The sequence below is a fragment of the Anguilla anguilla genome, chromosome 5 (genome assembly GCF_013347855.1).
Source record: "Anguilla anguilla isolate fAngAng1 chromosome 5, fAngAng1.pri, whole genome shotgun sequence".
Lineage (NCBI taxonomy): Eukaryota > Metazoa > Chordata > Actinopteri > Anguilliformes > Anguillidae > Anguilla > Anguilla anguilla.
In genome coordinates this window covers 50,912,397-50,940,203 of record NC_049205.1, presented here as the reverse complement: position 1 = coordinate 50,940,203, position 27,807 = coordinate 50,912,397, and the positions used below count along the sequence as shown (strand labels likewise).

Genomic DNA, 27,807 nt, shown 5'->3' with positions numbered 1-27,807 from the left:
AAAAACCCGCAGACCCTGCAGCTCCCCAGGGTTATAAAAATAATTTCATAATCCTGAATGTATCTGCACTGTTCGTTCGTTGTCAAAACCCTATAGGTAGCCTATGTATGCAGGTATGTAAGTCGCTCTCAATACGTGCGTCCGCTAAATGCATTCAAGTAGGCATACTTGATTTGACAATTAACAAATGATGCCAAAATAAAGTTGAAATTACTTATTTAAATGACCTGTTCGTGGACGCAAGATGCATTCCCTGCACACAACTTGGGAAAACTTGGATCGTTCATCTAAATCAGTGGTAACCGACCCTGTTCCTGGATACCTACCGTCCTGTAGGTTTTCATTTCAACACTAATTTGCCACACCTGACTCTACTAATTAGGAGCCCAACAAGAGCCCTTAGTTGTTGAATGAGATGCGCTTTACTAGGGTTGGAATGAAAACCTACAGGACGGTACATCTCTAGGAACAGGGTTGGTTTCCTCTGCTGTAAATGTAGCCTATAACGTGAGGACTCTCAGGGGGCTCCAGTGGGTCGGCGAAAAGGATGCTACACGGTTAAAGTTCTTTTCCGCTTCTCTTCTCGTCAGAGTCTAGGCTACGCTAGCAGACCGTATCCAGGGAACTTGCTTTATAGACGTGTGTCCAGAAGGCAGGACAATGTCGCCCACCGAGATTATGCTTCGGCTGGCTGTGATCTGCGAGGTTCTTCTTGAAACGACCGCTTCTAAGGATTCAGACATGAGCCAGACCATAGAGGCTAATTTGGCTCAAGGACACGCGACTTTAAACGACATGTTCAGAGAAGTTGAGAAGTTGATGGAAGACACGCAGCATAAATTGGAGGAGGCGGTGCACAAGGTAATTCCGTTTCCATTTCTTCACTGTGCATAAAACAAAGCGCTTCGGGATGCCCTTCTTTACCAAATACCATTTCCACTAAGGCTACTTTTATAACTGCCAACAGTTATGAACACTTTTATTGTCGCATTTGAGACACTTAAGAATATAGTACAATATATGGTTAAATATTTAAATGATTACTTCGTAAGAACATTCACGCAGCAATCTTTTTAATTTCAGAATTGCATGCGTAGGCTAAAATTCATCTTGTGCTTATATTGCCATTACATTCATATAATGGCAATGTAATATTATCTCCCTGGAACTATCACGCATATTTGCGCCATAACTTTTAGCAAAAAGGCATAATGCTAGGTGGATGTACTAATTTAATGTTCAGTGATGATACAACTTAATTTACAATATTAATACTGGCCCGAACTTCTATAAAGACATGACTTGTCTGAGCTGAATTGCTTTCTGAGCCAACTCGTCATGCATTTTTTAAATGTCTCCTTTAAAGATGGACAATGAAAGCGCCAGACTGGGCTTTTATGGCCATGACCTGCCTTTGAGTTATCACGACGGAAGGATACATGTGAAGAAAGCGGGAAACCAATCCGTCTACACCATAGAGCAAACTGATAAGGTATTATCAATGCATGCTTAATGTGCTGTAATTAAATGATTTAAAGTATCTAGCATTTTTTTAAAAGCAAAAAACCAAAAACAGTCGGTTTACCTTTTTTTTCTTTTTTTTTCTAACTGAATTAGACTACTACCTCTTACATTGATCGCTTCAGGTGAATGTTCTGCAGTATTTTAATACTTTTATTTTGAGCCCAGTGCTGTTTTACACTCTACTGGCCTCACAGTTGCTATAGCCCTTATTTGCCCTTGCATATTGTCATTAAGATCCTTTACAGATTAATTTTGTAAATTATGGACATTGACATGGGCATGTGAAGATGAGGAGTGGAAGGAGAAATATGACTCTTAATTGAACCAAATACAATGACATACACAGTCCTGAGACTCCCAGACATAATAAATTACTGAAAGGACTGGACATATAACAATTTGGACTATCTGAAGCAAATTCACCAAATGGAATATTAAAGACTTTGGAGCAAGCTAAAACAAGGGTTCCTTGGGTCAGAGTGTGTTGTCTCTAAAGTAGATATAATTATTCTGATGGGCATTTAGATCTTAAAAAAAAAAAATTACTTCCAGGAAACGGACAATAGAACTGGAGCGACTCACTTTTCCAGGACCGTGATCCAATCCAGTGGCAGAGGGAATGAGATTGATTATGTGAGTTGTGTTCCATCTGCCCATTGTCTTGGTAAACTTGTTTGCACATCACTTCAGGTGACCCTATACGCTCGGAGAGGCGTGAGGTGAACCCCTTTTCACTACAACCTCCTCAGTCAAACTGGGAAGGTACAGTCTAGCATAAGCTTCCTCTGAAATGTCCAGCACACGTTTTTCAGAACACTGCTGTATTTCTATATGTATTTGAATACAATCATATTGTCTGTGGTTTATAATATGTTTTGTATGAGGCATACATTTGTGTTCCAGTTATCCAATCAGTGTTGTGTGCTTGATGTCTTTATAATTAGCTCTAAACATTTCTATGGTGTCTTTGTGATGTTTACACACACAAGTCTGCGCTAAACATCTCTCTGGGTAATTGCCGACCCTCTCCCTGGAAGCCTCAATCCACAAAGAGGTTTGTAGGCATTTTGTAGTTTTTTTTTTTTTTTTTTTTTTTTTTTTTTTCTTTTCCTTTTTTTTCCTCTGTAAGAGGCAGCAGCATTGGCCCAGTGTCCCTTTTAGGTAATGGTGACCTTCCTCCACAATAAATTACATTAGTGACATTCTTATTTGGACGATTATTATCCTCATTGTGTCTTATGTTGTGGAACTAATGCTTTAAGCACTACACTGAATGTGAGATGGAGTGGCCAGTATCAGACCTCCACCTCTAACTCACCCCATTAGCGTTTCAGCACACCAAACACTGCCATGCAGTTGCTATGGTAACTCGTACAGTAAAGCTGAGTCACGTTTCCTGCTCAGTTGCGGTGCGTTTGGTGCCCAGACTATGGTTAAGCCAGAGTCACTACGTACATTATTTGGAGCGGATGAGTCACATTCATGCTTTTCTGAGGTTGGGAGAGGGGTGGTTTATTGAGTTGCATTTGGTCATGTGTCCACGGCTTCTGCCGCTTCTGATCCAGGACCAGTTCTGAACGGGTTTGAAAATGGTCACTGCCAGTTGCCCAATTGGTGACTATAGTAATATCTTTTCTGTGTGAGTAACTGCCTTATTTCCATTTTTGGTAACTGCCTTATTTTTAATATCAGCAACTGCATTGCTTGTTTCAATGTTGGTTGACTAACATGCAGGCAGTGATTTCAGTTAATTCAGTTGCAGTGGATTTGTTGATCTTGACTACAGGCTGTAGATGAGTCAAGCCCTATTCAAAGGAATCTGTGGAGGAGGAGAAGCTACAGGGCCTTGCAGTGAAGGCCTGTTTCTTTTTGATCAATCATTGTTTTTAATGCTGAATTTATTAGGCCTACAGCATGATTTTTCACTTATAGACAGGGGTTAACCTCCATTTTGCTAGTGCTAGTACAGGACTCATAGAGAAGCAGGATATTGAATGTTTATTTTAAGATTTAGGAATATGTGATTGTTTCCCCAGGTCATTTCAGTTATATGTAAGCTGTAGCAGGATCCATTACAAAGTTAGGAAGACTAAATACTAAATAATTAAAATCAATACAGTAGCACAGATGTATGCTCATTCATAGCTCTGGTCCAGCAATAAACAGGCATTTGTTTTGTATGTCTTTTTAAATAAACAGAACTTAATCATACAGTCTGTGCTTGGCGCTGTATGGAATGCAGTAAACACACAGAGTTGAGGCACTGGGCCTGTGACAGAGATGCAGTGAGACATAAAACACTGTGTGGTAATCCAGCGTCTGGAACATTCCTGGATAGTTAAAACACCTGGAGACACATGACATGTGAAACACATGATGGTGCCTCCCGCTGTCAGCATTCTGTATGGTGATGTGGGGGTGTGTTCTGAAGATAAGTCGCTATGCTTGCCTTATATGGGAACTTAACTCTGGTCTCTCACTCCACGATACAGTAACATTAGCTTAGCGCCGAGCTTAGAGCCTGCTGCAAAGGTACCAGCATCAGCCAGTCTAACAGGCAAAGCCACTACATTGGCTCACCATAATTTTCTTCCTATAGTATTATACTTGTTTAGGAGTATTGGAGCCACCACTAAATTAAAAAAAATTAAAAACTAACATGAAGCAAAAAAAGAGATTGAGTATTCAGCTATACCGTAGCCACCTGGGTGTACATGTCTGTAGAAAATGTTGACACAGCAAAAGCAAATTTTAACTATTTTTGGTAGTTTTTTAAGAGAAAAAATGTAGGATAAAATTGAAGAAAGAAGGAGTTTCATACAAGAGCTGTAAATACTGAGCCAATAAAACTACTGAGCCAGTAAAATTGTATAAATTGTGTGTTATGTAAAGGAAATGTGCACGGCTGGTTAAGATTTGTAGTGAATTGACAGATCTCACATTATTTAAGGATATGACTCTTTCTGTGGATGAAAGCTTTGTTTAATATGTCTGCTCTACTGTCTCTTTGACTGTAAATCCTGTGTGGGTCATTCAGGGTTACCCAGCTCAGCAAAATGGAAAACGAATACAGAGGCAATATATCTCCTCTGTCCCTAACTGATGTATGTAGCAAAGAGCAGTGGTTATGCAACAGTCACCGCCAGCCACACAATCGCATTATTCATGCATACCACCCATCTTACAATAATGCTTTTTTTTTAAATTTCAATTTCAATTTATGATATATTTATAAAGTCAATTAAATCACTGAATGAGTGCATTGAACTGAAGTAGAATTAATGTTCCTGCACCTTGGGGTTCCCTGTTCCTTGTGTTTCCAATATGTAGCTCTCCTCTGTTTGCCACCGTATCAATTTAGTAGTATTTATGAATCACAATTTCAAATCAGCTAGACAGTATATTGTGCGGTTCTACTCAGCTGAGCTCTGAAATTGATTAACTGAGTCTGTATAGAGCAACTGTGTGTGCTGAGACAGTGTGCAGGGTGGAGTGGAGTGGGGGGGGGGGGGGTTTCTCACTTAAGTAATAGTGGGCTGCCAGATCTATGTAAGAGTACATTCTGTTTGTCTTGGCTGCACCCATTCCCCCCACCCTCCCCTCCCACCGACACACTGAAGTATCTTTCTGTTGTTTTTTCCCCCGTCTTGTCCCCCAGTGAAGGCTAGAATACTCTGTAATATTGTACTGAAGGCTGAAGTAGCAATCATGGTTAGATGCCTTACTGGAGAAAAAAAGCTCTTTCTGTGTGAAGCTGCTGTTGATTATACTTCATTCCTGATCCCAAGATTCCAAATCTCCCTTTGGAAGTGTTCCATTGGAATTTCCTGACCTGAATAATTCCACGCGTGTCACTTATCCTGGAACAGATATCTCCTGACCACTCCTACAGAATACTGAATTCCTCAGCATTTGGAAATTTTATTTAAAAATGTGCTTTAATACTTTTAGATCGATTGATTGTTTGGAAGTTATATTCTAATAACTTTGTGATTAATACATTTTGACAATTGAATGGTTTTTATGTTAAAGTTGCTGTAAAATCTAGGCCAGTGTGACAGATCCTCTTTGATGTTCCTCCATTCCTGCCTGCTTGAGGGCTAATCAGAGGTTACTTTTGATCGAGAGGGAAGGGCATGCGTCTGGAATGTAATTGCTGTGTCTTACCTGGTTACTGTGGCTTGGGAAGGACCACCTGAGTAGTGCCTCATGCAACAATGCCAATAGCAGTACAGACCTCATTGTCTGTCCATGGAAAGCGGGTCCAAATTGAATTACCTTAAACCTCATTTGAAGAGTGAGGATTTTAACCCGGGCTGGTCTGTGACCTGGGACCTGGCCATTAACGGTGCCTCCCTCCTCCTCAGAGATGCATCGTCGATGAGGACTGCGAGAAGGGCAGCTACTGCCTGTACGAGAGGCTGCAGTCCAGGTGCCTGCCCTGCAAGGCTCCCCGCACGGTGAGTGCTTTTCGACGGCGCCTGCGTCACTGTTGGATCACAGACACCTCGCATGCGTAGCTTTGCCCACTCAACACTGCTTTATTCAGGGGAATTTCAGGTGCCTTCCTCTTGGGCTTGAAGGACCCGGGCCCCTGGGGTTTTTGCTTGACATTTCTGTCCCTGTGATGCTGCTGACACCCAGTCAGTTAAAAGGGCTTTCTTTTGGATCCTTTCTTTTCATTTATGCGTCTTATGTTCTGCATTTTCCAAAGAGTTGAATTTAATGGCCTGTTAAGGGTTAGGGAATAATTTGAAAGGTTATTCCTGCTGAGAATTTAGTATTAATTTATTTTTACATTCTGGTAGAAAATGTTTACTGTGAAGCACTGTATGACAACCTAATTATCCAGCGCTACACAAAATAAAGATGAGTGGATGCACAAAGGGTCATGCATTACTGTGACAATGCAGCTCAGTTAAAGTGGTGTAGAGCAGCAAGGCTGCAGGAAGCACACATTAACTGTAATTTGGAACAGCTTGTGCTTGGTTTCAAATTGCACTTTTGAAATAGCCTCAGCAGTTTCTTCCCCCTCCTTTACAGAAAGTAAGAGAGAATGGTAAGATTGTGAGGTAAATATTAGACTTGGGTTTTGGAAAAACAAATTCCGTGCACAGGAAACATGTGCTAGCAACCAAAACATCCTTGAGTTAGAAAAAAGAAAGTTTAGAGGGAACACAGGAAATGACCGTGTTACAGAATGTTTTCAAAAAACACTCCAGCTCAATAGGTCCTGTGAGAAAAGTTCTACATCAAAGGTTTTAGTGTTTTCTAGCAGACAGCCAATGCAAATTATTGGCATCTTGTGTCCGCAAATTTTAGTGAGTAAGAGAGAACTGGAATCAGGAAAGCCTGAGTATTAATGAAATGTATTCCTTACCTAAATTTAAATGTACAGGTGTTTGTAAGACTATTTGTAAAACTAAGACTTTTTTCTTGGGGTGATTTCACACTTGTCTTGGTCTTTCTCACCAATCAGAAATGAGACATTAATGTCACTGAAATGACATCATTTGAATTCACTGTGTTTGTGTTGCATGCATGTGCACGTTTGTGTTTTCAGAATTGCACAAAGGATGAGGAGTGCTGCGCGGGACAGCTGTGTGTGTGGGGTCGCTGCTCTAAGAAGAGTGCCAAGGGTGCGGCAGGCAGTATCTGTCAACACCAGAGCGACTGCAGCAATGCACTCTGCTGCGCCTTCCACAGAGGTACAGGGCTGCCAGCTCTGGGATCGTTTGACTGTGCCTGATAAGTGATGATGGAAATCCAAGTGAAATGGGGGCTGACTCTCTTGGGAAACATTTCCAAAATAACAGAATGTTTCCCACCACTGCCTTAGGACATGACCGCAGACAAGGGGAAATAAAGTTTTTCTATTTGCCTTAGAATGAAGGTAAAAAAAACTAAGTACCAACATTTGTTTCACATTTAAAAACCAGTGACCATCTCCAACAGAATGCACACGTCCACAATATGCAGGATATGAAATCCTAAACTCATTCTGAATTTTGGCCGGTCAGAGCTTCCAAAACATTCCTCAAGATTTTAACAACTGCTGCCAGGCCTAGAGCTTGCAAAATGAAGCAATCCCATATAAAAGAATATAGTAATTATAATGATGTCCACTGTTATGCTATGGCCTGGCCAGACCTGCTGTTTCCGGTGTGCACCCGCAAGCCGAGAGCCCGTGAGCGCTGCCACAGCCAACCCAACCACCTGATGGAGCTGCTGTCCTGGGACATGGAGGGGGAGGGGCCTCGGGAGCACTGCCCCTGTGCCAGGGGGCTCCAGTGCCAGCCTCACAGGTACAGCTTTAACACAATCCACATCACGTCCACAGGAAGCCAATCTGTTATTGACCTTAAAACCCAATCAGGCGTGCCATATATGGCAATATTGTATTGCCATCTAGTGGAGAAAACATCTGCAGTGATGCGATCATACTTTTAAAAATATGCCATTTAAATGATTGGAAACACTGAGGGAGAATGGAGGGGAAAGCTGCTCTACTTGCTTCAATTCAATACTCAATTCAAGTACAATTCGTGAAGCCTTACCATTTATTGAACACCTCATACATGCATGTACTCTCGAAACTTTGGAAGATTTGAGCTGTAATTTATGGGTATTGCAAACCCCATAGAATATGTTCTATAACCCTGGACTGTGAAAATTTTATGCAGTATAACAAAATCCCCTTTATTCAATTGCCTTCTGACAGACAAGGGTCCCGGTGTCTGCGGCACTCTTCCAGTGACGATGTGACTCGAGATCCTCTGGACGTGGTCTGACCTCACTCCCAATCGACTCTGCTTGACCCCGACGCACCAGACAGCCTGTCTGGAGAGCATGTAGAGATTCCTCTCTTAAAAACCTCATTCAGTATGCACTGTTTTATTCTCTTGCCCCTTTAAATTCATGTCCAGTGTCAGATGAATTTGTAAAATAAAACTTGTTTGCTCTCATCGCCCATCGTGAAATGCCTTACAGCCTGTGCAGCATGCTCCAGTGTGTCAATGCATAAATGTAGCTCGAGGGCTTCGGGTTTTGACTTTTGGGTTGAATTCCGTTGCTCTCGCACAAGATCCAAAAAGCACAACACTTCCCAGAAATCAGGCTCAGAAGACTCCGCCCTCAGACCAGCCTGAGGGGAAGCTGGGCGACTGAGGGAATCGTCACGGCCTTCACGAAAGGATCCAATATGACAATTCTTTGCCCAAATGAAAAGCTTCAGTAAATTCTTGTGCGTTTATTGTTTTCCATAACAATAGCTGATTTTTGACAAGCCAGTTATGTTCGTGTTAGAAATGCCCACCATTGATGCAGAGTTTCCCCAATACAAGTGATTATCTTCCGTAACGTGAATCTACAATTGAAGACTGAAATGTACTTGAGAACGTGTCAGTAAGTCAGGACTATGTAGCTATGATTTGCAATAAAGCCCAAAAGCCCAACAAATTAATTTTCTACTCAGTGGACAGCTAGGCCACAAAGAGATAACAGTGAAATAAAATTCATATTCCAGTGGTATTAAGCCCCATTAAATCCTTTTTTTCTGCCACAAAGCACAACGATTTCAATTTAACAGATGAGCACAGCTCCAGCAGGGGGGAGAGGCCTGAGACTGAATTTATAACAGAATACTGCGGTTATGAAAAAAAGCATTTTAATTCCTTTCTAAAATCATCTATTTTCACACAAGATTTTAAATCTCAAAATAATAAAACAAAAAAAAATAGGTATTATTGTTTTGTATTGGCATGTCTACTGTGAACAGCTCGCGGCAGCGTTAAGGAACAGCGGGAACCTTCCGCCATCTTCATGTGCGTGTGGCGCCTTGGAACCAAAAGCCGCTGGTACGGAGGGGGTCACAGAGAGGCCCCCCCCATCGAGTTCCCATGAGCCTTCACCACAGACTCCCGCTGCTCATACCTACCAGACGCAGGCCACCTTGTGATGATGTCACGTCGGATGGACACTAGGTTCACATTGCGCAGAAAGAAGGGCGAACAAAGAGAGACAGACTAAAGTAACGAGGTTATATGCAGAAATAAAATCTGCGCCAGGTACCTCAGATAGGAGGCCTAGCATTCACGAAGTCCGAGGCAAAAATAATAATTTACAAAAAAACAAAACAGGATTTTCGGTTTTCTCATTCGCTACTTAGCCTTAGTAGTGCGGGAGCGAGCATGTACCAGTACTGAACAACCAAGAGGAGAAAATGTGTTATACAGACGCTGGAGGGAGCTGCTTTCTGCAGCTGGGCAACAGTGGGGGTGGTGGGGTGGGATTTTACTGATTTCAGGGAAAGAACCAAGGAATTATCAGTCTAAGGTTCAGAAATCCTTGCTGGGAAATTTAAACTTCTTAGTTACCGTGGGATTTGAAGACCTGTGATTCAGGAATGGGCAAAAGCTTGTGAAATGGAAGGTGACTAAATTCTGACCTTTGACCTTGGAAGCAGCTGTAAAGGTGTGGTTTGAACCCGGGTATGATACAGGTGATGTGGAGCTATTGGGTGAGGTATATGTGTGCAGGTGGGAAGGGGATAAAGGCTCCATCTCTGAATTTGGCGTTAAAAATGGCGAGAGAAAGAGAGACAAACTGCCCAGTCTGTCCTCTCCGCTCGTCTCCAAAAGCGCCTGACTCTGTAACATGTCTGAATCAATGTGTCTGCATGGTATCTGAGTTTTTCATCTTTTTTTTCTTTTTTTTTTTTAATGAATAGCTTTTGCACTTCCCTTTAAACTTTACAGTACAATAAACTATAGTGCACAATAGTACTCTGAGCCTGGCTATATCCCCCTGGAGCTCAGAGTTGGGGGCGGGTCAGCCGTACAGCACTGGTGACATCGTTTGAGCGCGAGCGCAGCGCCGGGCACAGTCCCCAGGGTGGCGATGCTGCAGTGGGTGGGCGGGGCCAGCTGATCCGGCGGTAGGGGGCCCCCCCCGGCCTCTCAGTCTTGGCCCGGGTCTTTGGCGGGACCCCCGTCCAGGTAGATCTTGAGGGCCTTCTCCTTGCGGGGCGAGTAGCTGACGCGCTGGCCCGTCTTCAGCAGCCTGCTGCTCTCCTTCTTCATCAGCTCGCTGCGCTCCTCCTCCGACAGCTCCATGGGCTCCTCCGCCTTGTCCCTGCGGAGACGGGGAGGAAGGGGGGGATCACTCTTCAATATGCGGACGAGGTTTATGGACAGGCCATATAGGTGAAAGCTCAGGAAACCAGGGAGAACTGGGTTGGTATTGAGGGTTAAACAAGGCCTCACCATTCTCACTGTCTGTCCTAATCACGCCCATAAGCAAGTGGCAAGTGATGGACCAGCATCCAGGATGCATGAATCCCCAAAAGGCTTTCCTGTACTATGACTAGGACTAAATTACTGCTTGCTGAACATCTAAATACACCTGCTTACCTACAGAAGGTGGTCCTTACCTGTAAGAACTTCTTACTAACAACACAATGTAATCCGCTGATGTATTTGCAGAATTCCCTTAGCATGAGGTACCCAGGCATGATCAGAACACACAGGCATGCTCCTATACATTTTGCCTGGCCTGTTACAATGGTAATGGGGGAAGTCCAACGCAGTGGGCTGAGCAAGAGCAGTGCCATGGTTAAGGCACCGGTCCCTCAGAAACGTCATGTGCCATCATACCTGTAAAAGACCACGGCTCCGTCGTCACAGATGTACAGAGGCCAGACGTTGAGAGTGGACACCTTCGGGTTCCAGTCCAGGTCCTGATGGATCTCCAACACGGAGATGTCACAGGGAAACGTCCCTCTGCCCTGCAACAGCCAATCAGCACACGGTTCAGTGCCACGTTCAGGGAGAGAGGAAAAACAACAGGTGCAAATACATGCATAATCCCACCCCGTCCAAAATAAGCACAGTAAGGATGTTCACATACCTTTGCAAATTCCAAGTTTTCTAGAGCAATGCCACTCAATTCGCTGAGCTGAAGAAAAAAAAAATGACAGCAGCACTTAAATTACACAATGTCCACTGCACATCTATCCATGTCATGTTTTGTTGGTATGTAAAACTCACTGTTTTTCAAATCGTTACGTTCAGAGTAATTCTGGAGGCATTAGCTAGATATATATATATGTATATTTTTAAAACCCTCATAACACAGACATCTCAGACACTGACAGGTCATATTTTGATTAAGTCAGAATTGTAGACCACACCAAAACATCCCTTGAACACCAAAAAACAGCCCTTGTGCATTATGAGCCTAAACTACCCGTCAATAAATTAAAAAAAATGTTACAGCTAAAGTTTGGTAATTTATATTTACCACCGGTTGACTGCCAGCTTTAAATAATACCATTTCCCACCCCTACTTAGCCATAGCTATATAAAAGTACCACTAGAATATTTGTTGTCTGTTGTTCCTTTCATCAAGAGGACAAATCTCGATTGTTTTCAACTACCGCCGCCCACTGCAATGTAATGTAGTGCTTCTATACTTGCATTGCTTACAGACACATGCGCATTGTCTGTAAGGGTCTTAAAAAGAGCGGTGTATAAAGTACGTTTGGGCTAACCTTCTCCTTCAGCTCCTCCACACTGCTGCTCTCCAGCACCACCTCCTTGAAGGGCTCCAGCCTCATGTGGGCCGGGCTCCATCGCCGGGTCAGAACCGCCAGCTGGGACATGGACTTCATCTTCTCTGGCTCTGAGGGAAAGGCCAAAATTACAGGCACATGCAAGGCCGAGACCAGACGCACGCCAATGCTAACTCAATCACACGGGGAACTGCTGTAGGAATGAGACACGGAAATCTGACTCTCGCCCTGCCTCCCTGGACAACACCAAGGCAGATTAATCAGCACTGGCAGTCAGACAGAACACTAAAACTCGCTGTATTAGCAGAATGTGCTCCGACAGCCGCATGCCAAGTGCTTTCCTCCCCTTAGTTTTCCTTTTTTTACTTGAACTTTTAATTCATTGCTCTGTTGAGCTAAGCCTTAAAAAAATACTGTAAGAACACAAGCACGCCAACTGTTGCTGATAAAACTAACCGTGACTGACAAAGCATTCCAATTTTAAAATTACCATCTAGAACTTCCAGGAACACCTCCCAGTTGCTGGAGATGTTGATGTCCTCTTCATAGACATGATAGTCCAGGAACACAGTCCCTGGGTTCTTCCAGGTCTTCTTCCTCAGGCGAAACCTGAGGAGACCATGCATAGCGTATTAACACACAATCAACGCTCACCTCGAGTTCACCCATTCAGTGCACTTCAGGGAGCAGCTGCTCAATGTAGTTTTGTTCTTTTAAAGGTCTCTTCTATGACACATGTACCGATCTGTATCTCTGACAGAGCACATTTAGATCCGGTACTAATGCAAAAAACATAAGGCTCTTAAAGGATTGCATTTAGCAGTGACACAGACAGTTCAGGGAATATTCCGTCTCCATTAATGTTTTCAAATGGGACATCGCAGCCTTAGAAGCACTTTAAAACCACGGATTGTAAACCCAGGGGACCGGCTGAGAGTCAAAGCTCTCAAAGGCGCGTGCCGCTGGAGTGTGTAAATGCAAGCCTGTGAGGAAGCAGAGAGGGGGGCTCGTTTACGTGCACCTGTGGGTGCGTGCATGCGCATGCATGATTCCGCGCAAGCGCCTGCGTGTGTCATGCCCACCTGTCGATGCTGAGGTCCAGCTTGCACTGGTCTCTCAGCTGGGGCAGCAGCTCTTCTTTGGACTGCCTGACCGTCATGCCCTTGGCAAACACGGCGTCGACCAAGAACTTACAGGGCTGAGAGAGAAAAGGGCGGGGCACACCATCACACACTAGCACACAGCCTCACGTATCCCATGATATGCTCTGATAGGGCAGTGGAGAAAAAAAGGATCAAAATGACATGTGTACACAAGCCTGCAGTCAGGCTGGTTCTGGGGTCCTACCTCTGGGTCATTCACTAGGAGCTGGTACACCTTAACGCGATATTCGCCCTTCTTCAACGCCCGTCCCAATCGAATGGTGATCTGTTCAATGCAGAGACGATTCTTAGCATTAAAGATAATGTGCTGGTATGATTACATGTGTCATTACAGGTGTCAAAGATAGTATAGCTGCATGAAGACAACAGGCCAGAACAGTGTTATCAACATTGTGCTAATCTATGGAGATGGGACTAACGTAACAATAGATGGCCGCTGACCTTGTTATCATCAGAGAAGGAGGAAAGCGTCTCGTTGAGCCGCACGCTCTCAAACTCCTGGTTGTTGGAGTAGACCCTGAAGACCTTGAAGTGAGAGGAGGACACCCCCACAAATGGCTCCAGGTTTTGCTTGAAAGCAGCCAGCGTAATCCTCTTATCAACGTGGACCTGCAAGCCTGAAAAATGAGGCCAATTACAGCCGTTAGTCCCAGCAAGGAAAAATACACGTCTCTGAATCAAGCCTCATCTCAGACAAACCCCACTTCATAAACTTTTCCTACAATAAAGGTCAATACATTTTCCTTACTGTCAAAAAATTTTCACACACTTCTAAACACTTCATTTCAAGTCACTCAATTAAATTTTTAACTGTACACATCAAATACTATGTAGTGGGACTGTTAGATGCATGCTAAATTCCAGTTACGCTCTGAAAATATGGATATTTGGGCCATAACAGGTCATCTACAGGGGGCTGCAACAGGCCATCTACAGGGATTGTAACAGGTCATCTACAGGGATTGTAACAGGTCATCTACAGGGATTGTAACAGGTCATCTACAGGGATTGTAACAGGTCATCTACAGGGATTGTAACAGACCATCTACAGGGATTGTAACAGGCCATCTACAGGGATTGTAACAGGTCATCTACAGGGATTGTAACAGGCCATCTACAGGGATTGTAACAGGCCATCTACAGGGATTGTAACAGGCCATCTACAGGGATTGTAACAGGTAATCTACAGGGATTGTAACAGGTCATCTACAGGGATTGTAACAGGCCATCTACAGGGATTGTAACAGGCCATCTACAGGGATTGTAACAGGTCATCTACAGGGATTGTAACAGGTCATCTACAGGGATTGTAACAGGCCATCTACAGGGGGCTGTAACAAAGCATCTACAGGCCTCCATCTCAACATAAGCACACCAGAAAGAAGCTGGCCAACAAACAGAGTACCAGGAGACGCACATTTCTGCCCTTCCCCGGTCCCGTCCTCCAGGGAGCAGGGCTCTGCCCGGAAGTAGAGGTACTGGGCCTCAGCCTTGCTCCGGCCGTTCTCGTCGTACTCGCTGTCGGTGCCCGAGTCCTCCTCGGCCGTGTCCCAGGTCTCCTTCTTGCCCTCGTGCGCGCGGGAGCGCCTGCTGCTGGTGATGCTGTGCGAGTCCAGGCCGTTGGCCAGCGGGAGCGGCGCGCTGTCGGCGTTGCACAGCGTGTCGCTGCTGTGGGAGGAGCTGAGGATGTCGCTGTCCACCGAGCTGGTGCTGCGGTCGTTGTTCACCTCCGAGTCCGAGCGCTCCTCCGACGGGAAGGGGTTGTCCTGGTCCGAGCCGGCCCCGCCCCCGCCCCCGGCCCCGGCCCCGCCGGCCGGCTGGATCCGGTTCTCCAGCTCCCGGTTGTCGGCGGAGGCGGAGCCTGAGGGGGTGGAGTCGGCCTCGTGGGACAGGGACTGGATGTGCTCGAAGTCGCTGGTGTCGGAGCTCTTCTGGCTGTCGCTGGCGCTGGAGCCCTGCTGCTCCTGCTCCTGCTGCAGGGACAGGCTCTTCAGCTTCTCCGTGCTCTCCTCCAAAATGGCCTCCACCGACTTCCTGCTGCCCTTGGGCCCCTCGAAGGGCTCGCTCGCGTCGTTGCCTGCCTTTTGGCTCAGAGTCCTGCTGGCCAGGGGGCCAGGGGCCTGCTCGGGCAGCGACACAAACAGTCTGATTGTGTTGCCATGGCGATCCAGAAGTTTCCACAAGAGAGAGTCGGTGAAGGTGACTTGGTGGTCGGTCGAATCGGAGCTCTCCACGAACACCTGGACCCAAAAGAGTGAGGTTAATTTGTCATCGTTCTTAGCCCAAGTTTGCTGCATTGGCCTCTGTGTGTCTGTATACGTGCCTGTCTAATTGTGTGGACACCACTAGATGGCATCAAATAATGGTTGTTTGCACTCACGGTTTTCTTTTCTTTTTTAAAATAAACTGTCAGATATTTAGTATTGTTAAGATTTTCTTATTTCAGACAATCACATTTCTGTGGGGAAAATGCAATCCTTTATCATATCTGTACACCTGCAAAACTTAGTCCAGCTTAAAGCTGCTTGCTAAGCTCATTTTGTGTTACTGACAAGCAAAGATGTTAAACTTACAAATTCTCTCAAAAAGCAAAACTCTGCAAACTGAAAAGCAAAGATAAACATTTCTGCTTGGCTCCTCGGGTACTGCACATTATTCTACCAAACAGCTCTGGAGAGGCAGGACCAAACAGTGGCCCAAGACAGAAATGTAAGGTGTGTGTGGACAGCAGGAGAAGACAGCAAAATTAGTGATGAACCTTATTGCTCCTGAAGAAGCCTTCTGCTTTCAGTGTCTTGTTGGGCACGTAGAGCAGCCGGAGGTCGTTATAGCAACGCTCCAGGACCACGCGCATGGTTTCTGCACCGAGTCCGGTCGCCTGAGAAAAAGGAAGCCGTTTCAATGACTGGAGCAACAGTTCCACAGGTGCACCAGGGTATGTGAGGTCTGCAATGGTCACGCTACGGCTAACCAATGCAAAGACACGAACAGGCATGTAAACATTTAACATGTTACATGGGGATGCATTAAGCAAGGTGGCAGCCAGTTTCCATTACACCATGCAAGCACAGATGAAACATACAACATATACAAATGATAGCTGTGCAAGGTCATCTGTATGGTGGTATCCGTATACATTGCCTCTGGAGTTTTGGACCCAGGCTGCAGGGAGTGAGGGTGTGTCCGGGAGGCGGTGCCTGTACCTGTGCAATGAGCTGCTTGAACTCGGTGACGGACTGGTTCAGGTAGGCCCGCACGCTGACCGGGGCGCCGATGGTCTCGCTTTTCAGCTCCACCACATGCACTTTCACCATGACCTCTACACACACACACACACACACACACACACACACGGGGTAAGCTCGCATGAGGGTCTTACCTCAAATTCAAGGACCTGTATGGCACACTTCATGCCTCACCCACCATCAATAAAGCAGAGAGTAAATGTCCTAAAATATGAGCTCAATAATTTGACACATAAACGGGGGTACAAGTCAGTAAAACAGGTTTGCATCAGAATCCCTTCCATTGGACTTTGCAAAAGGTTTGCAGCAGGTTTGGAGACCGTTATTCTGGGTAGTAAGGTTACATCATTAATTAAGAGATTGGTCTCTCCTTCACCGTCTCCTCTAAGAGGGCACATGAATGTGGTGATGAAAGTCAGCCTTCCCTGCTGAGAAACAGGCTAACTGTGCAGAAAAACCATGCTCAATAGAGCAACCAGCGGTCAGAGTGGGGCTGTGGCCACAGTATCACCCTGTAATATATGTTCTACCAGCCCCCATTTGCATTGGCATGAAGAAAACATAAAAGCGGCACCACTGATCACCTAAGGCTCAGTACCGAGCAAAGATCCTAGATGAGACGAGACAGTTTTAGAAAGTTTAAAATAAATTAGAAACAAAACTAAATAACAGCACACGGAAACTAAGGTGAAAAGATTAATGGTACTCAAGAATGATAATACACAAACAACCACATGGAATTGTTACGGAAACAATTAATTTGTTTTCTTGTCACTAGACTGTCCTTAAAGAAGACGTCCCGCATCTTTGGTCTTAACTGGGCCTTACAGCTAGGACTGAGATTATTCATATCCAGAGAGGGTTCATGACACAACGTTCCCACAATCTGCTGCGTAATCATTTTGAGTTAAGAAGAAAAAACATCCCTTTGTTTAAATTTTCCCATTTGCCAAACATTGGGAGCCAGTAAAATGTACTAAAAATGCAAAATCAAATGACTGAAACATATCAAAGATTTTATGAAATAAAATATACAAAGCAAACATTTTGGCATAAATAAAGTCAGTTTTGTAAAAATAGATTCCCAAAAGAACCCCTAAAATTAACATCAGTTTTTATTACATATAGCCTAACAGAGCTACATAATCAAGCCAACTTTGTTTGTACCAGACCATTTTAATCTCAGTCATGTGGAACAATAAATTCCTGCAAAACTGACCGCAGTGGTACCACAGGGGAGGGAGGGGGCGGCACATGAAAGGCTGGATTAACCAGAAAAACATTCAGAATGTGAATATGCAAATTTGAATTCACTCAAAATGGCCACTTCCTTGTGTCCACAGTGCCTAGCCTGAGAGGGACCTCCTCACCTCCGGGTTTGTAGGGCTGGAAGACCTGGTCTGGCCTCCGGGTCTCCAGCAGCAGGTCGAACATGTAGGAGGACTTGACCCCGCCCAGCAGCAGCCCCAGGGGCGTGTCCTCCTCCCCCTCGTAGGAGCGCTCCAGGTACTCGTGGAACTCGTCGTACTTTACGAGTCGACAGCAGTCCAGCGGGACAGTGCCCTCCAGGTCCATTAGCTGCACACACAGGCACAGAAAGGTGCAAACACAAAGACACACAGACACGCGTACACACAGAAACACACACACGGAAAAGCACACACCAGAAACGCAAAAGAATTTCTTCAGTTCAAAAATGTAATGGAATCACCATCGATTCTGCTGAGGTGAGTAACAACTGGTTGTTCATGAGAATAATGGGAGTGTAGAGAGGTGGTTGTAATGAGACTGATCGGAAAGTAGGGTGGTGGTTGGTTATGAGGCTGATGGGAGTACGGAGAGGTGGTTGGTTATGAGACCGATGGGAGAGTGGGGAGGTGGATGGTTATAAGACTAATGGGAGAGTGGGGAGGTGGATGGTTATGAGACTGATGGCAAAGTAGGGTGGTGGTTGGTTATGAGACTAATGGGAGTGTAGAGAGGTGGTTAGTTATGAGAAGGATGAGAGAGTAGGGTGGTGGTTGGTTATTAGACTGGTGGGAGTACAGAGAGGTGGTTGGTTATGAGACTGATGGGAGTACAGAGAGGTGGTTGGTTATGAGACTGATGGGAGTACAGAGAGGTGGTTGGTTATGAGACTGATGGGAGTACAGAGAGGTGGTTGGTTATGAGACTGATGGGAGTACAGAGAGGTGGTTGGTTATGAGACTGATGGGAGTGTAGAGAGGTGGTTGGTTATGAGACTGATGGGAGTGTAGAGAGGTGGTTGCTCATGAGTACCTTGCGGGCAATCTCCACAGCCTCTCGCAGGGTTTTGTCCTTGTGCACTTCGAGCTTGTTCTCCACCATCAGCATTTTCACAGGGTGCAGGCAGAAGAGCTTGATCTGTCAGACATACAGCAAAGCATACCAGTCATATTCTCTCCCCAGTCACATATAGGTAACCTTGCACATTACAGGTCTGGTGTAGACATTACACACAGTGCAGGAGTGCTCTTACCTTGCAGGTGTTGCGCTCAATCTCCCGCTGTCTTTTCTCCTGTTCCTCAGACTCCTTTTCTTTCTGGACCAGGCGTGTAATGTGATCCGGGAAGTCCTCCACTTCCAAATACCCTGCAAGATCAAACGAGAAACCCCTAATTACCACCCCTAATTTACACTCACTGAAATTCACCACAGTGTGCACAGAGACCCTGTCCCTGCCATTGCTGTAGCTAAGCGTCTTATTTGCCGGCCCATGAAAAGCACAGTCACATAACATCTACAGGTAGTATAATAAATAATAGTTACCATAGCATCATTATTACATTATTAGTACTGTAAAATATGACCAAATGATCAAATAATTACACTGTGCATTCACACAAGTCATTTCAGGACTCTTGGATCTTACTTGCATTCCTGGAAGGGTCTTTTAATCTGTAGATCAGCATGTACGCATTTGTAGAACTGTGGAAATAGAAAGTGCTGTAAGGAACCACTCCTAATCCTCTACACCCCACGAGACCTAGCACCAGCTCTGCATAATCAGATTCATTACGCAAACACTAATGGTCAAACCATATCACAATTATAAACTCCACAAAACCATGTGTAACTCCATAGCGACAAACAGAGCGTTTTTTTTTTTTTTTTTAACCCATGGTGCAACCTCTTTCCCTTTTCAATCCATAATCAGGATGACCTCAGGCAGGGCTGACAGACAGAGCCACGGATATGAATCAGCCTGCGTGCAGAGGTGGGTGAATGTGCAGGGTGAAACGCAGCGATCCGATTGGCTGTCTCCCACTGACCTGGCAAAGGCACCTGAGTAATAACCCCGGCTCCCTGAGGACCCGCCGTACGTCTTCCGGATGTCGTCCTGGGTGATCTGCACAGCGGCAACACAAACCGCACACTTCATCACCGGGAATTAAGCTCGTCAAACATGATCGAGCGGACAGCAAGCCGCCTCCCTGTGCCCTTGTGCTGGGTCAGGAGTTCTTGCCTCCGAGAAATGTTCTCCATTTGAACTGAATCCCACCGATTCCTTGAAAAATCTTTATAACTCACAGTATAATACCTTCCCCATCATCTTGTTATTATATGAATTTTAAAAAAATTCTAAACCCTTCCTAACGTACTTTCATAGACCTAGCCTCTTTAATTATACCTTAAGCAACCCCCTGGGAATTTTTCAGGTATTTCAGTATCTTTATAAGGATGATAGAGAAATGGATGCAGAAGAGTTCTAGAAGGGCCTACGGTACACAGAACAGATTTTCTGAAACAGAACGTCCTCAATGTAGAATGAGCAGGGAGGACATTTCGCATGTCAGTGGTTATACATGAATCTGACCGCATGGCGGTAGCTATTAGCCCTTCAGGGAAGAGAAGCGCCACATCAAAGCAAAGCGCCATTACCTTGCTGACATGCTGGTCGTTGAAGCTGTACCACTGGCCGTCACTGAAGGACTTTATGCAGGCATAGTAATGACCGCCAGCTGCGCTCCCGGAGTGGACCATGACCGAGAAGAGCTCAAAGGTCAGCGAACTCTGGAAAAGGGACCGCGAGGCATGAGGTGCAAAAACACACACACCCCAACTGAAAAAATCTCACCTCAGCTTGCACGGCGCGCATACACGAGTATACAAGGCGTACAACTTATTAATGTCTGACGCATTATTCGTCTGGCAGAGTGTGTCATAAATAAAAGAGAGCTAAGCGTGTCGATTGCAGAGAAACTGAAACGGAAAGAAAAACACCAGGAGGACACGTGGCGAACAAAGAACTAAATAAATGACACGGCATCAGTTAGGGAACACTGAAAGGGGATCAGCGGTCTGAGGAAGCACAGGCAGCGTCTGAAGACCCAGCTCAACTTCAACCGCTTTTAGCTCAGATAATAAATATATGCATGCGATAATGGGCCAGTAAATGCATTATATTTTACCGCATATAAGAAGGTACACCCTCATTTCAGTATGCTGCTCCCTGGAAAACTTTCACCCAACTCACGGATTTAGATGGATCCAAAGTCAAATTACAGAGGTAGAGGGGAATATCCAGTGTTTCTAATCAATGAGTGTGAATGAAAGTGATACTTGCATTTAATGCTCACTTTGTTTCAGCAATAAAAAGAAAGAAAACGTATGTATTGTGTAATAAGGAGCTTGAAAAGGCATAGTTGCGTATGCTAGCTGAGCGATTGGCCTGTGCCATATGAGGATGCGTAAAGGGCACTACTGATGTACCTTTGGCTTCAGTGCTCTCTCTGCACTGCTGGCATTGTCCAGGCAGATCCCCTCATCCACGCCGTCGTCCGTGGAGAAGTCGTTGCTCATCTGGTCGCTGTGGCAACTGCCCTCATTCTCTGCCCCACTGTCAGTGCAGCTCTCTGTCTGCGGAGACTTCTTTGGGGAGGGGGGGTGGGGGGGGTCAGAAAGGGGAAAGGGAAAGAGGGTGGGCCAGAGGGAGAGAGATGCATCGTTTAAACAAATTCTAATTCTGACATGATCTATTTGTATGACTATGCATTGCAATGTATTTCCAAAGAATTTGTTTTTCTTTGCACACACATTGTACAAAGAAAAACAAATTCTTTGGAAATACATAACAATGCATAATCATACCAATAGAGCATGTCTGGACGTGCAACCACAAGTGAGAGGGGCTGAGACCCACGGCTGAGCACAACTAAGACATTCAATACAGAACAGTGCAGTTAGCCAGCAGCAGTATCACTCTGTAGCCTTCTCATGACAAACCGCACAAGCTAACCAGGGCTGGGCTTCGCTATTAGTTGTGAGACTTTTTAGAAGAACAAATTTGCAATTGAAAGAGGTGAAGATGCACTAGTAAGAGGGACTCTTCCCAACTGAGCCAAGTATTTAAAAATAGAGAGAAACTCACTGCGGTAATTAAAGGTAGTGGCAGCTTTTCTATCAAGCATGAATTACAGTAGGCTAAACTTCAGAACAATGTTAAGGACATGTTTATTGAAACTGTTAGCAGATGAAAGGTTAGCATTTTGAACCTTTTCGAAATCACACTGCAGATCCCTGCTGTACTCAGCTCAGAATTCTGGGAATAATATTATCGCTGAACAAACAAGGTCAAGGATGACTACAGAGAGGACAACTGTACTATGTCTGTGCTGGAGACGGTAGGATGCTCTGCTTTCATACAGTTACACATGCTAGTTGCCCCACACATAATTTTAGTACTGTAATACAAAATACATACTGTACATTCTGTTTGTGTGAAACAATTCCAGAATGTTTACCAATTATTACACTTCATTTTGGCTAGCAAACAAACTACTGTAAATGTTTACAGAAATAGCCTAACTTCGCTCAGAACAATGCAACCCACCGAGCCCACATAGCCATGCTCCTAAATTTGAGTGGCTATTTGAAAACACAGTTAGGTATTGTGGTCACTACCAAAGAGCTAGCCCAAAGAAAGGATCTAAAGAAGAAAAGCAGACTTGCTTGGCACTGGAAGACATTTAGTACAGGCCCAGTCTGGAGAGAGCGGTTTAAGTTTAAGGTATCAGTTCCTCGGCCCCTTACCTCATCCTCCACATCGATGAACGGGCTCATGTCCAGCTCCTCGGGGAAGGTCATGCGGTCGTTGAGTTTGATACGGTGCATAGTGGTGTAGTCGAAGTCGAAGCGCTTCAGCTGCAGTGTTAGCAGGTAGGGGAAATGGAGGAACCGGAGCCCCTGCAGAACACAGATCAGAACCGTGGAAGAACAGTGAGAACAAAAGCAGAACATGATTCAGACCCAATTCAGAATCTGCAATCCCTATTACCTGTTTACACTGACTTATAAACTAAAATAGATTTTTTCTCTAAATAAAAAAAAGCTGTAATTTTGCTTGGCATGTTCTGAAAAAGCCAGTAAGTAACTATCACACTACAGATCACATACTACTACTGGAGAGTAACAGAGAAACCTGAGAGGCCACACTGCTGACTACATAGCACTACACACTAGCAGCCACATAGCACTACAGGTGAACCAGTGACTATTTTACATAGGCTGCATAGACCTACAGTTGAATCAGAGACTATTTTAAACACTACAGGCCGCCCGGCCCAGCACTAGGGGAGAACCAGTGACTATTTCACACAATAATGACCGGATAGCATTACAGGTGACCCAGTGACTATTTTACACACTACAGCACTGCAGGAGTTGAAGCTGACTGGTGAGTAGATGACAATCTGAGGTGCAGGAGCAGATATTTGTGTGGAATGATAAATCTCAGACTGCAGGGATCAGATGTCTCAGGTGTAGACAGCTCACCTTTCGGGCATCGCATTTCTTCTTGCAGCGCTCACAGAAGTACTGGTTGGGCCCGTCCAGGGTTTCTGGCTGAACGAAGGCCTGGAGAGCCTCTTCCTATTTCACAAGCACAGAGTGACACTCACATTACCGGCCAACACAATGTCCCCGCGACACCTCGGCAATGCGGCCGCTATGTCACCGCAGCAGAATGGTGACAGAGTCATGGCAGCGGAGGACGCCACGCTGGGCTAGCCCACAGATGCCCAGCTGGGGACACTTCTCACTCCGCACTGAAATCCTCCACAATGGACTTTCCTCCAATCGACTACCCGTGTAGTAAATGATACTATAAATAATCTACTATAAGTGTAGCCCATTATCTTACATCCATTGTGCCCACCAACTAACTCTTTCACTTCACATTGAGAATTGTCAATCGTTGGTAGCTTGTGAGCACACCCTGCTGTCGTTAGAAATGTGGTGAAATTCAAATTACTCGCAACAAATACGTAAAAGTATTTCCTGATGGTTAAGTCACATCTGTATCTGTACGCCTCTACCCCCCCCTTGACATGAACGCGGTGGCTAAACGTCTGGGCCTGCAGGGACAGAGGGAGGCGGGACTCACCACGCTGCCGAAGGCCTGGGCGGAGCCAAAGGGCCGGATGACCAATGGGATGTCCAGGTAGGTGTCGATCCTCCAGCTCTCGTAGCCGCACTCCAGGCAGCGCACGTAGTCCTTCAGCTTCCCCTGGTACAGCTGGTTGATCAGGTCAGCCTGAGAGACAGAGGGGGCCCACCATTAGCTCCGCTCCATAAAGCTCGCTGGTGACAGTGCTTCTGCTGCTCATATGATTTACTGCTTCACAACAGAGCCACCATTGTTACCTGTCCACAAATAAACATCTGTTCAAATGTTTTATTTATTTATTTATTTATTTATTTACTCTGAATCTGTAAATTGTACTTGTGGTGCGAATTAAGCTGAATGTATCAACTTAGTATACTTGTGTGTTCAGAAAAAAATAAAATAAAGAACTTTTATCTGAAACAGTGGAACTAGCTACAATTGCAACACACTCCCAACATGATAGAGGAAGCAACAAAGCAATAAAGCCACAACCCAATTTTTATTATAAGCATATCTGTTATGAAACCAAACAACATTCACTGTGTTAAATATGCTTGGAGCAATGTCACAGTCCTTTCACATGGGCCAATTAGACCCCAGGTCAAAAACATCAACACAATTAAAGGCCCTTATTTTGCAAAGAACTGCTCCCAGGCCATGCTGTGTTAACGGTCGTCTCTCACCGCTCTATTTCGGTGTAAAGTTGCTATCGGCTGTTGTTGGGAGCGATCTGACAAAAAGGCGGGGCTTATCCCATACCTGCTCTGTCTGCTTCCACTTCTGCTCCAGAGCGTCGAACATCACCCTGCAGAGCTCTTGGACATCATGCTGCTGCCAGGCTGAAACACACATGCACACATGTAACATACAGATAAAACACTCACAGACACAAATATACAGATAATACACACACTCACTCACACACACACACACACAAATATACAGATAATACACTCACACACACTCTCTCAAGAACGCACACGCACACACAAATATACAGATAATGCACACACATACAGGCACACACAAATACACAAATAATACATGCACACGCACGCATGCACACGCATCAGTCCGTGAAACACAACTAAAACCCCAACGGACTTCATACCCAAAGACAAATTCAGCAAAAACAAGGCTTCTTATTTCACACAGAATAATTTCATCACCGTCAGTCCCAGATCTGGACTGTTAACCCCGGCCATATTTTCCCCAGAGACGCTGAGACTGGGTTGTTAACCCTGGGCTGTATCTCCAGCAGAAACGGTGGATCTGCATCGTTAACCCCAGCGATATTTCCCCCAGAAAGGATGGATCTGGATCACTAACCCTGCCCGTACTTCCAGCAGGAACGCTGTAACTGGATTGCTAGCCCAGACTGTATTTCCAGCAGGAACGCTGGATCTGTATCGCTAACCCTGCCTGTATTTCCAGCAGGAATGCTGTAACTGGATTGCTAGCCCAGACTGTATTTCCAGCAGGAACGCTGGATCTGGATTGCTAGCCCAGACTGTATTTCCAGCAGGAACGCTGGATCTGGATTGCTAGCCCAGACTGTATTTCCAGCAGGAACGCTGTAACTGGATTGCTAGCCCAGACTGTATTTCCAGCAGGAACGCTGTAACTGGATTGCTAGCCCAGACTGTATTTCCAGCAGGAACGCTGGATCTGTATCGCTAACCCTGCCTGTATTTCCAGCAGGAACGCTGTAACTGGATTGCTAGCCCGGGCTGTACTTCCAGCAGGAACGCTGTAACTGGATTGCTAGCCCAGACTGTATTTCCAGCAGGAACGCTGTAACTGGATTGCTAGCCCAGACTGTATTTCCAGCAGGAACGCTGTAACTGGATTGCTAGCCCAGACTGTATTTCCAGCAGGAAGGCTGGATCTGGATTGCTAGCCCGGCCTGTACTTCCAGCAGGAACGCTGTAACTGGATTGCTAGCCCGGGCTGTACTTCCAGCAGGAACGCTGTAACTGGATTGCTAGCCCAGACTGTATTTCCAGCAGGAACGCTGGATCTGGATTGCTAGCCCGGGCTGTACTTCCAGCAGGAATGCTGGATTTGGATCTGGATCTGGATTGCTAGCCCTGGCCGTATTTTCCCGGGAGGGCTCACCTTCGCTGCTGTCCCAGCCGAAGCTGCGGGTCACGTCGGTGGTCTCGATGGCGCGCTTCTTGCTGGTCTGCAGCAGGACAAACAGCCGCTGCAGCTGGTACGGGATGCTCGTCACCGGGTCCTCCTCCGACTCCTCGAACTCCCAGCTGCGTGAGGGGGGGGGGGAAGAGGAAGGAGGTTAGCGCTGCCCCCTGCAGGCACCTAGACGCAGCCACAGGCGGGAGAAAAGTCTGCTCACTTGTACAGAGCGTTGCGGAACTCGGGCGTCATGAACAGGGTCTGCAGCAGGCTGTTCAGGTAGCAGGTCATGGCCTGGTTGACTAAGCCCACGTAACCTGCGGAGGGGAGGAGACGGGACGTCGTTATGAGCGGGGAGGCCATCGCGGACCCGGGCTCTGACGGGAGGGGGGCGAGGGGCGGCCTTACCCGTTTCGGACTTGTTGAGTATGGAGGAGTAGGAGTAGCTGGGGCTGCTGTAGTCGCTGCTGCAGCCCACCGTGCTGTCCCGGGGCAGGGGCCCGATGAAGCCGTCCAGGGAGACGTCGTCCAGCCCGCTGGTCCCCGCCGGGGCGGCTTCCTCCTGCGGACGCGGGCGCAGCGGGAGCGGTCACAAACGCTCTTCCAAAGTTCATAAGACTCTTAAAGCTGAATGCACCGTTACATCACCTCAGGGCTGTGCCGTGTTTAATGTGCAATATGCACAGCCGTCTGAGGGTGCAAAGTTGAACTTTATAGTTTATAAATTTATTATTTCATTTCAAGGAAAGTCCCACTGAGACCAAAGTCTCTTTTTCAGGGGAGCTCAGTATACAGACAAACCATTCATAAAGACATTTTAGTATAGATAGATATAACATTGAACAGGTTTCCATTTTATACTAAAACACAGTAATGTCATTACATTACATTATTCTACATGTAGCATAAAACAACAACATAAGACAGGAGAACACTGCAAGGCTGTAAATGGCTTCAACTGGGCTATTCCAGTATTTACATTTAAACAACAAAATATTAGATTTACCATATTTGGAATTGGTGTGAATATGTAGCTCTAATGTTTCCCCAGGGAACCCGAAAGGACATTTTTAATAAAAGTTCTATTTTCATTACAATGTTGTATTTGCATTGCATGTTGACATAAGGATCCTAGGTAAGAAACAAAGCGAGGAGACTTTTACAGTCCCCAGTGACGTGCCAAAGTTCTGTACAGTGCGGAGGTAACTGATTACACACAGTGACCGGGGGAATCGATCGTCGTGTTAATGAGTAGGGAACGGAGCAGGTGCTGGGCTGCACATTGCTCTGCCGTGCCCGCTCACCGATGCCAGCCGAGGCTGCTCGCCGTCCTTATCCGTGAGCTGGAGGAAGTTCTTCTTCCCGGCTTCAAAGCCAGAATCTGTGAGTGACGCCTGACTGCTGTGATCCAGCGGAGCCTGTGGGAGGGTTAAGCACAGGAAACGGGACATGAAAACGGAACCCCCCCCCCCCTGCACACGCTGTTCAAACGCTAAGCTCATCCTGGCTCGGGCTGTTTTGTTCACGCCGGCCCGGTTTCAGGCCAGCGCCCGGTGTTGAAGGCAGAGCGGGGGAGTGGGGTGTGACATTTTCCTTCAACAGTTGTGTCAAAATTTTGGAGGAACTGGTGCGGAAGATGTCTGACGGTTAAAATTTGGAAAAAAACTAAGAAATGAATAAAAACTGAGCCTCATGCGCTTTTCATTTGCAGTGTGTGACAGATTACAGAGGCTTTACTCCTGACCCACTCAGGTACTGCAC

General features: G+C 45.7%; 2 protein-coding genes across 4 annotated transcripts in view; one reads left to right on the top strand and one right to left on the bottom strand.

The window, feature by feature from the left end:
- The first annotated feature begins 94 nt into the window (after positions 1-94).
- On the top strand, positions 95-8,491 carry LOC118227275 (dickkopf-related protein 3-like). The gene is made up of 8 exons (XM_035417500.1): positions 95-113; positions 591-861; positions 1,367-1,492; positions 2,077-2,157; positions 5,892-5,984; positions 7,088-7,232; positions 7,673-7,829; positions 8,246-8,491. Exons 2-8 carry the CDS (start codon positions 661-663, stop codon positions 8,313-8,315), a joined length of 873 nt encoding a protein of 290 aa, XP_035273391.1. The 5' UTR covers positions 95-113; positions 591-660; the 3' UTR covers positions 8,316-8,491.
- Positions 8,492-8,758: 267 nt separating this feature from the next.
- Positions 8,759-27,807, bottom strand: part of usp47 (ubiquitin specific peptidase 47) — a 28,587-nt gene continuing 9,538 nt past the window's right edge. For 2 of the 3 annotated variants that reach the window (XM_035417497.1, XM_035417499.1), the window contains 26 exons: positions 27,351-27,464; positions 26,455-26,608; positions 26,267-26,363; positions 26,029-26,174; positions 24,670-24,749; positions 23,908-24,057; positions 23,298-23,393; positions 22,557-22,709; positions 21,237-21,395; positions 20,406-20,537; positions 19,796-19,872; positions 19,396-19,451; positions 19,003-19,115; positions 18,783-18,887; positions 17,873-18,080; positions 16,461-16,576; positions 16,016-16,135; positions 14,675-15,497; positions 13,699-13,874; positions 13,442-13,522; positions 13,177-13,292; positions 12,585-12,703; positions 12,074-12,204; positions 11,431-11,478; positions 11,178-11,308; positions 8,759-10,656 (listed from right to left, as the gene is read on the bottom strand). In XM_035417497.1, the coding sequence (XP_035273388.1) occupies positions 10,482-10,656; positions 11,178-11,308; positions 11,431-11,478; positions 12,074-12,204; positions 12,585-12,703; positions 13,177-13,292; positions 13,442-13,522; positions 13,699-13,874; positions 14,675-15,497; positions 16,016-16,135; positions 16,461-16,576; positions 17,873-18,080; positions 18,783-18,887; positions 19,003-19,115; positions 19,396-19,451; positions 19,796-19,872; positions 20,406-20,537; positions 21,237-21,395; positions 22,557-22,709; positions 23,298-23,393; positions 23,908-24,057; positions 24,670-24,749; positions 26,029-26,174; positions 26,267-26,363; positions 26,455-26,608; positions 27,351-27,464 (3,876 nt within the window). In that variant the 3' untranslated portion in view covers positions 8,759-10,481. The remainder of the gene's footprint in view (positions 10,657-11,177; positions 11,309-11,430; positions 11,479-12,073; positions 12,205-12,584; positions 12,704-13,176; positions 13,293-13,441; positions 13,523-13,698; positions 13,875-14,674; positions 15,498-16,015; positions 16,136-16,460; positions 16,577-17,872; positions 18,081-18,782; positions 18,888-19,002; positions 19,116-19,395; positions 19,452-19,795; positions 19,873-20,405; positions 20,538-21,236; positions 21,396-22,556; positions 22,710-23,297; positions 23,394-23,907; positions 24,058-24,669; positions 24,750-26,028; positions 26,175-26,266; positions 26,364-26,454; positions 26,609-27,350; positions 27,465-27,807) is intronic. The other variant, XM_035417498.1, reaches the window with a different exon arrangement.